The 9,716-nt window shown below is 34.6% G+C and overlaps 2 protein-coding genes across 4 annotated transcripts in view; one reads left to right on the top strand and one right to left on the bottom strand.

The window, feature by feature from the left end:
• Positions 1–4,132, top strand: part of LOC136847116 (cell division control protein 42 homolog) — a 258,623-nt gene extending 254,491 nt beyond the window's left edge. The window contains exon 4 of the mRNA XM_067118455.1: positions 896–4,132. Within this exon, the coding sequence (XP_066974556.1) occupies positions 896–1,246 (351 nt within the window). The 3' untranslated portion in view covers positions 1,247–4,132. The remainder of the gene's footprint in view (positions 1–895) is intronic.
• The window catches only part of Blos4 (biogenesis of lysosome-related organelles complex 1 subunit 4), a 66,743-nt gene that overhangs the window by 6,298 nt on the left and 50,729 nt on the right, over positions 1–9,716 (bottom strand). Inside the window, exons 4-6 of one of the 3 annotated variants that reach the window (XM_067118458.1) lie at positions 7,242–7,391; positions 6,910–7,048; positions 5,185–6,473 (exon numbers count right to left, since the gene is read on the bottom strand). In XM_067118458.1, the coding sequence (XP_066974559.1) occupies positions 6,469–6,473; positions 6,910–7,048; positions 7,242–7,391 (294 nt within the window). In that variant the 3' untranslated portion in view covers positions 5,185–6,468. Of the gene's footprint in view, positions 1–5,184; positions 7,049–7,241; positions 7,392–9,716 lie in introns of those variants that run through there. The other 2 variants (XM_067118456.1, XM_067118457.1) reach the window with 2 other exon arrangements.

Here is a 9,716-nt window from a genome sequence, read left to right on the forward strand (position 1 = left end):
TGGTTACCACCTTTATTTAGCCAGTAAGTACCTGGGCCAGTGCATGCTTGGAAGGATACTCCACTTAAGAACAATTGCACATTGTATCATTACATTCTACCTACCTATGACCTGGTTTTAGCCATAAGGCAGGTATAGAGCATAATTCTGTAACATGTTCCTGAGATATCAGAGGGCCTTAAGATTTCATAGGGTTCCCTTTGAAGGCTCTACAGCATGGATGAGAAATACTTCAACACTAGCAATTGCATAATCATCCACCTTACAAGAGAAGATAAGCTATGATCTACAGATCCTACCCTTGAGAAAGTGTCTTTTTAAGTTGGACCCCTGGACATCGCAGTTCACCGGTATAATTCTGCCTGAAGAAGGGCTGATACAGCAACTCGTGAAAGCATTTTTCTGGGTGACCCATTATTAGTAATCAGTGTTCTGCAGTGGAAAAATGCAAGGGAAAGAAACCACTCGCCTTACGTTGTCCATCTGAATGCATGAAACAAAACAGAATTTGAACTTATGGGTGGCAAAGGGGAGAGATCTGAAAACAATTTTAATTTGTGATCCTGTTTGTTTCTATCTCGGAATGTTTGTAAGTTGAGTGTTCTTAAGAAGGATGGTGTCTGTATTTTGCATTTGTAATAAAATTTAGTATCATTCTGTTTTAATGTAAGATTAATGGTGCTACAGATAAAAGATTTGAAGATGGTTGGGGGGTGGCAAAGATGAGAAACTATACTAGGGCTTGCATAATAGTTGTTACAAGAGGCTTTGTGTCCTATTTTTGAAATTCGTGTGTAAATGGACATTCCCAGTTTAAGAAATGACAATTTCTAAAATAATTTTTATTGTAAATGCAAAAACTAAGTTTTTAACTTCCAAATTTATTCTTTTACAGGTCCTTATAGAATTGGCTCAATATCGAGAGCAACCAGTATCAGAAGTGGCAGCACGTCGGTTGGCAAATCAAATTGGAGCTGTAGCTTATGTTGAATCCTCAGCCCTTACACAACGTAATCTTAAGGAAGTTTTTGACCAAGCGATCTTGGCAGCTTTGGAAGCCCGAAATACCCCTCAGCTCAGCAGAGGTGGCTCTTCTAAGTGGTCATTTTCCACAAAACATCGCAAGCTGGGGGGAGAAAGCGGTGCAAGGGATGGTGCAAATGAGCCCCTGAACAGTAATGCATTAGATTACACGGATGATACCTCCAGGAAACGTGGTTGGCGTAAGCTTTGCTGTTTTTCATGATCTTCATCCCTTTCACAGCCACCACAATGTTGTGCTTTTGTTGTTGACCTAGTGTCTCATTCTTTAATGACTGTATTGTATACCTCAACTTTCATAGTTTATATGTTTATCTTAACAGTGAACAAGCTCTTGCCTACAACTTTGCATGTTGGAAAATTATCATAATTTTGGAAATGAAATATAAAAATTTTGCACAGTAAAAGGCTGTCAGTGAAGTTTGTGCTTTTGACTTTACAGTGTATGCATGATTTGGGACAGTGAAATTCACATCTTGGTGTGTAAAGTGAAAGTGAAAGCCAATAAGATTTAATACTGCAGCACCTGCACAAGGAACCTTCAGACTTCATGGTGTCAGAAGCAGTGGTTTGAAACAAATGCATATGTATACAAGCAACTGGTGACTTCAGTTCACAGTGGATGTCTGTGCCTATCTGTCCATATTGTGATGAGGGAATAACAATGGAAAATAGTATTGCTAGTTTATTACTGGCTCAATTATATCCCAAATGTTGTGATAGTTATGTATATAGTTAGTATAATGAATTATAATAGATGTATCAGTATGCAGCCAAATGTGTATATTCTTTGAGAGCTAATACAAATCATCTTTCATGTTGGGAAAAATTTATTGGCGTTCTCTAGGGTATATGAAGTATCCAGTTTAAACTTGAATTGCTTATATAATTGACAGATGTACATGCAGCATACTTTGTGCAATATTGAGCATAAAGGCCTAAAGAAGTGTTTCATAATGTTGTAATTTTTAAAAGGAAATACCTTTTGACATGATGTAAAATTTTCTGATAGTGTCTTTGAAAATATAGAAATATATAGTATATATAGATAAATCCAACTTTTAAGAATAGCTTAGAGATATATAGCCTGTTTTGTGCCTCAATATATCAACAGTTTATCATATCACATGGTAGATATTAGATCACCTAATCTGGGGATTCTCATTTCATTAATGCTTCACCTGATGTTGATATTTTTGACATCCAGAAATACTTGGGCATGGTCACTAGAATGTATGTCAAAATTAATCTTGGACCCTGTTGAACTGCTTGAATCTGTGGAAAATGTGAATGTTTGTGCTGTTCCTTATAGCACTTCAGGTGGGGTACTTGAACTACAGTACTGTAATTTAATGGTGAGTATAATTATGATAAATAAGGCAGGTTTATCTGATTTGCTGGTTGAGCTTGTTACTAGCCTTTACAGTGGCTCCTTCTGTCATACAAGTAGCCTTAAATGAAGTGAGTCTATTTTTATGCTATTGGAGGATTGAATGTATATCAATAGTTATTTTTCTCTTATAAATTCAGGTTAACTATCCATTGTGAATATATTTGCCAGCTATCTGGAACTATACCAGGATTTATGGCAATGTGATATATGAAAATCAGGATACCATTTCAGACAGTATTTCACAACTATTATACTGTAATGCATTTTCTTAGTCAAAACTAAAAGGGATAAAATATTGATGAATATACAGAAAAGACTGAAAAAATGTATCTGACTTTGCTTGGGAAGAGTATCTACATACCTAGTATCAGTTCTACAAATTTTAAAAACTGTTAATGCTCTTTTGACTTTGTGGTGTTAACCTGACATAAGAACTGTACCATTTATTTGACAAAATTCATGCCAATAGTTAAATATCATGCACTGAAATATGTTGCCAAAGTAAGTAAAAACTATTTTGAAGAAAAATTGTGAATTATAGCTATTAGCAGCAAAATTAAAAATACCTTTCAAGAAAGTAGGGATCCTGTCTATTGCTGAGGTAGGTCTTGATGTTTAAACTTAAGGATTTAAATGTAAAATGAAGTTTAGTTTAAAAAAAAAATCAGTTGAGCTTTTTCAAGCCTTGTGGTAAACATATTTTTTCCTTGAACCTCAATTACAGAAAAGTGTAATTGATATCAATTGCAAAATTAATAATTTCACTTAAAAGCTAAAACTGAATTTGTTTATTGTCACTTATTTGTAGTTCATGTATATTGTTCTGTCAACTGAAGTAGTACAGTAATTATATTCCCTTATTTTTTCTGCTTCTCACCACAGTAGTATGTATGTTCTGTATTGGTAATTTACACACTGACCAAATTACACATTCCAACATAATATATATTCCTAGAGGTAATGCCTCGTGGATTCATGAATTATAAATGGCAAACATCTGTAATTTTTTTTGAATTTTCCACAATTTACACTTTCATGGTCAAGACTTTTCTGTAAAAGGCATATTTTATGATGTACTGTATATAGTACAAGAACAATCATTTCGGGAGTCCAGATTATTAATAATAACTTGCCAGTTTTTATTTTTAACAAAATATTTCCTAGTTTTGATTTCAATGTTACTAGTTCAGTTAATTTCCCCTTAACTTTAAATACTTGATGTAATGTAATACCAATAGCATAGTATAGCAAATGCATAGGTAACCCTTCTATTTAAATTTTGTCTTTAAGAGGGTTAATGAGTATGGCACAAAAATATCTTGAAAATATGATTTTATATTGCAGTGTTCTGTGCAATGATGCATTTGTACTAATGAAGGAATAATTTGTATTTGTTTATGCGCATGTTGTGTTATGGCACTTTTAAGCAATTTTATGGGACTCTAAATGATAATTTGTCATTTCATCCCAAAGGAAGGCCTTAGAGCATATAGTGGTAAGAAGATTGTTATAGTTCACACAAATAGTACAGGATTTCATTACAAGTATTATTTGCACAAGTGCCAGTCAGAAGCAATAATTTCTTTTGTTGTGTGTCCTATTGTCTTCAAAGCACATAAAACTTGTCTGTGATGTAATGATACCCGTTATGCTCTGTATCAGTCTGCTAAAATTTAGTAAATACTGATGTTTCACTTAGTTTTTGTTTCATTGACTTTTTACCTTATAAATTGTGTTGCGTATGAATTTAATGCGTAATGATTGCTCAAAAGCTTATCCCCAAGACTGTAATTTTGTACTTGAATTTGTTGTAATGGCACCTGCAGTCTACTCCAAATATCCATGAAATGCAGCCTAAGATCCTTCATGGGAAATTATAAAACTTTCCAAGCATGGTAATCTAGAACTTTATCTAAACTCTCTTCAAAAGTCCCAGTCTGTAAAAAAGCAACAAATATGCCTGATCTACTCTAAATAAATCAACATATATATACTCAACTTGGCATTCAGACTTTGATCAAGGAACTTTTCACTTACAATTCCTGAGTTTTCAACTGTGTGTGTATTATATGATCTGACTGTGTTTATCCTTACATATATATTGAGATATTAGTGTTAAATACATATTGGGATACTAGTGCTTCTGTTCCTACAACCTGGACTTCACAATGGATACCAGGATGTTAGTGGATATTCTGTTCAATTTTTTCCATCCCAACTAAAGGTTCATCATGCCGGCTCCAGCTCTAAGCTGGGAAGAACAAATGCACTAAGCCTATTTGGAACCTAACTCTACCTCTACAAGTCTGCAATCTTTAAAGCTGAAAGGAAATAAGCATAGTTAACATGTATGGTGAAAATTAAAAAAATATCAAAAAGAGATAGTACATCAAATACAGTTTTTCACTGTAATTTGATGTACAAAAGAGCCATATATTGGAAAACAGCAGAAATCTACATTACAGAGCAGTACAGCTATGTTTAAACAATTCAAAATACCTCTTATACTGATTTACCTATGTATGGTTGTTGATTAAGAAAAGGCATCTGGCGCCCTTTCATGCACTTTTCTGATTACAGTGATCAATTCTTGAAAAATTACATTTTCTCTCTCAGCCATTTTTGATATATTAAACTGAATTTAAGTGCCACTGCTACCATACCTTACAGTAATTGGTGTGCCAGAAGTATTTTCTAATGCATGAAAAAAACACCTGTACAGTATAAGAGGAAAGTGATTATTACAGAGGTAATTACCGGTATCATTATATTTAAAATGTACATGAATAAACATTGTATGCAGTTAACAAGCATTTAAAAAACTACAAAATCCAAAGTGAAGGCAGAGTTTCACACAGAAAAGTCAAAATCAGAAGAGCATCACCAAAAGCAAATAAATCCGGCTTCTATTCTTAGTTCAAGGACCTACCCAAAAAAGTATAAATGCCAAATCATGGCTAAGAATTTTTAAGTAACAAATTCACTGAACAAGCTTGGTTCAAGAATGAGGAAATCTGGTCATTCAATGTAATATGTACCAGTCAGCAAGCTTTCTTTAACCATCATGTATACCCCTGAAGTAGAGAAGCCGGTTTGCCAAAATCTTCCACATTCTTTATAATAACTTCCAGATCAAGAAAATGGGTACTCCCTTAAAATAGCTTTTATAGTTCATACTTATTACACCACTGTCCACCAACCTACTCAAACATCATTCCATATTAGAAACGGCACTCAAAATCTCAATCATGAATGTACATCACTACAGTATACCCAGTTGCAAGTGCCTTCAAAGATAGCAATAATTAAGAAAACAAACCTCTGCCTATGGAGTGTGTAACTGATGTTGAAAAGATGGCCAACTTTAACATTTTCCTGAAGCTAAACACCTTTTGTTCACCATCTGTCTAAACTTCAAGGCTTCACTCAAGTATTCTGTAGCTTTGCTGATTTGATTGATGAATGCCTGATCAGATGACCTGGCACTGGAACCACTAGATGACTGCAGGTTTGTGCTAAAATTTCAAATGCTTGCACTTATACAACCTTATTAATTTCTTTCACTCCTTTATAGTACACTATTAGACAGCATCTTTTTATTACTGATTTGTTATATATTAGTTTTAAAAAATCACTTTATCCCTTTAATTCTTACAGCTCCTAATTTCAAGACCTGTCAGAAACTCCTGTTAGCCTTTCTTTTAAGGTGCAATATACTAATTATTTATTCCCTGGTGATAGTACATATGTAAAATTTATGGCTAAACAGATTCTGTTACATTTCTGGGGTATTTATGCCAATTTTATCATTCTGAAGCAATACTGATGAAGGTACTGTATCCTGATGATGTATATCACATGAAAGAACTAGCACAATAGTTATGCATCTAATTTGGACCCTACAGTTGAATGCAACAATTTGCACATTATCTGTGGACCACAGCAATCACTTCTGCTTCATAGAGAAATTCACTAACTGGAAATACTTCTGATCTCTAGCTTATTGTGGCAAACTCTGCTATTGACTCCCTATCTTATTCTGTAGAAAATATATAAATATACAATTCTAAAATTCATAATTAACCTGAGCACAATATAGAAAAGAAAGGGCTCAACAATGCAAGAAAATATGGAAAAGATTTCCATTATCACAGCAACAAAATAACAGTTAAGTGTTGTTCAACAGCTCCAGACTGCTGTACAGACAACAGATCACATAATAGTGAGCAATAAAGTACTGCTGCTTCAAATCAGCAAACTTACGACTTCTAGAGAAATAAAATCCAAAATTTCATGCTTAATGATATGTTTCTTTTCAACCTAAATTTCATTTAGGTAGCAGATCTACTATACATGTACATAAAAAATGAGTGTATACAAATAAAAAATGAGAATACTGTATACAATACTACCATGTAAAATAAGGCAATAATAACTGAACTTGTATCAAAACATAACGATGACTTAATTCTTACTCAATGGATTCAAAACTGAAGAGCATGGCTCTGGCTGTGAGTCCGAAGATACAAAGTAATCATCTGTTCGAAATATCTTGGGAGGTTCAAAAGTCTTTGGTGAGGAAGAATGCATTGGAGGTAAGTTTGCCTCCCTTCTCTGAAAGAGATATATATTAAAGTGTGTTTCGGAATATAACAGAACAGACAAGATATATTTCATCACAACATTTTGAGTATACAGTATTTGAATGTACCTGACTGAAAAAAAAACAAAAATAGTATATCAGAAGCCATTAATGCCAAGGGCTTTTATTTAATTTCTACATAAACAACTGAACTTTAAAACTTACGAAGAATAAAGGTCTGATTGTAAACCCATGGCTTGGATTCAAATCTGCTTCTGCTTGACTAACAGCTGCTTCCATTTTAACCAGGTCATCCTTGACCTGTTTTATCAGGTTCTCAAGATTATCAATTCCTCTGAATGTACTCTGGAGTGCCTACAATAATAAAGGAAAATCACTTAAATACAGCTTGTAATAGAAATCTGACACCATTAAACATTTACCTAACCTAATCAAACATGAGAAAAATAATTAGGCATGATCATACTTTTGTTAAACGATGCTTTAAAGCTTTCCTGTATAGTATAGTAGGCCATCTTTCAAAGGTCATTTTCACCTATTCTTGATTCACCAAGATTAACAGTTTGCAAGCAAAAAATAAGAGAATTTTTATGATAAAATTATTTGGATACTCGCATACAATTAAAGTAGCCTAAATCTTCGCGCCATTTGGTGCGATTGGCAATCAAAGTAAAACAAAATAAAGCTTAGCTAACCCCCTGGGACTGTCTCTGAAATCACCTGTTTCCCACCAGGTGGTGCGGGAATGATTACGTTCCTGTCAGAATTCTTCATGACCACCCGGCTGGGTGGGTTTCCACTTTTAACAGTAAGTATCCAAATAATTAATTTTATCATGAAAATTCTCATTATTTGGAATGAATCTTACCTACTGTCACAGTTAGCTGACTGCTACATTGAAAGAGGATGGTGGGTTAGTACAGTCAGAGAGAAAATGTTCAGCCAAGCGAACTAAAAGCTATTTACAAAGGGAAAAAAAGCTTCTCAACATTCCTGCCTGTTGTGTGATCCTTACTGGCAAGTACTGTACTGTTGCTAGACATTGGAATCTCAACAGGGTGTATGGCCCTTGTAACGAGACTCGTCAGAGGATCCTTATAGGGGAAAAAAGGACTATCTCGTAGAGTACTAGTGACTCCAGTGCTTGAGTCGAAAGCCCATATCTGACAGTGCAAAACTAAAGACAACTGCCACCTTCTACTCCTATACACGAATGTGTACCTTCATGCTCCCAAAATTCAATAGTAGGATTTTCTAATAACTAATGATAAGATAGAAAGCAAGGTTACTATCATATTCGGTTCAGGAGAAAGCGTCCCCGCCGCAACGATAGGACTAAAGGCTTTACACTTCATGCCAAATTTGAACATTTCACAAATAATATGAGTCAACAACAGTTACATCTCTCCTGAGCTACATGACAACCTTCTCTAGCGAGAGGTTTTAAAGGAAATAAAGACGTGCTTACAGTACGGAAGACATGAGGATTATTTTAAAAAATGGTAAAAGCTCAGGAATCAACTGTGTATGCATTGACTTGAGCATTCTTGGACATAGGAGTGTTTGGTCTCCTAACACCAAAGATAAATACTTAACTCCTCCTCTTAAAGGTTTATATCTGTCCAGGTAAACGCTAAGAGTTCTAACTGGACAGAAGACAGCCACTTCAGCACTGCCTACCAAAGCAGTTAAATTAGGCACTGTCAAAAATCTGAGAAGGGCTTTCACTTCTATATCTTTTCTCCAAGTAATGAAAGAAAAGAGAGAGGGTGCCACTAGAACAAAGCCCACATACAAGAAAGGTCTTGAAGCTTACTAACACACTTTGCCGCAGCAAGAGCTGTCTTCAAAGTTCTTAACCCTTAAGGGACGGACTGAGCCTCAGTGTGAAGTAAAACAGGATTGGGGAGGTGGACGGATTGAGGCTGAGTGTGAAACAATATTACGCACCACTGATATGGTAAGAATGAGGCGAGAGAGAGGTGCCAATACTTCTATATGCTATAAATTCAGTAATGGCAACTTCTATTCTGACCTGAGAGTTGTACCAGTGTTGCCACAGACGTCTTTTCAGCCATCAGTAATGCTTCTGACTTGAAGGTGGAAAGTACTGCATCTCTCTCTCACATGAATCTTTTTGTAAATTTGCTTGCAAATATACGAAGGGGTTGCTGTTGTTTTTTGTTTTTGTCTTTTACAATAGTATGTCGGTTGTAAATGTAATTTTACAAAGAAAATAGCAAAGAAATAGGAGAAAAAGCATGTAAAAGTAAAAAAAAAAGTTACTGAATCTTCTTTCTCGTAAATTTACGTGAATATTTTTCAACAAATATGCAAAAAATTTGTGACTGCTTTTATTTCTTATCTGTTTTGATATTGTGTGAGCAGTAATAATAATTTTACAAAATACAATAAATTTATTTATTAGAAAAAACATATAAGTTGGTAAAATTTATGATTGTCTTGTAAATGAGGCCCCACAAGGGGTTGTAAATAGTCATTTTCAACTTCTCGTGGAAGGTAGGGAAGTTTTTTTCTAATATTTTTATTTATACAGTGTAAATGTACGTGTCATTCTCTTTCCACTGATGTGATTTTTTTTTATTTTGCCGACCTCAAAGTTTCCCCGGTCTGGGGTGCTGCACACTGATAAATTATGCCGTCCCTTAAGGGTTAAGT

Source organism: Macrobrachium rosenbergii, chromosome 16 (assembly GCF_040412425.1).
Source record: "Macrobrachium rosenbergii isolate ZJJX-2024 chromosome 16, ASM4041242v1, whole genome shotgun sequence".
In the NCBI taxonomy this organism is placed as follows: domain Eukaryota; kingdom Metazoa; phylum Arthropoda; class Malacostraca; order Decapoda; family Palaemonidae; genus Macrobrachium; species Macrobrachium rosenbergii.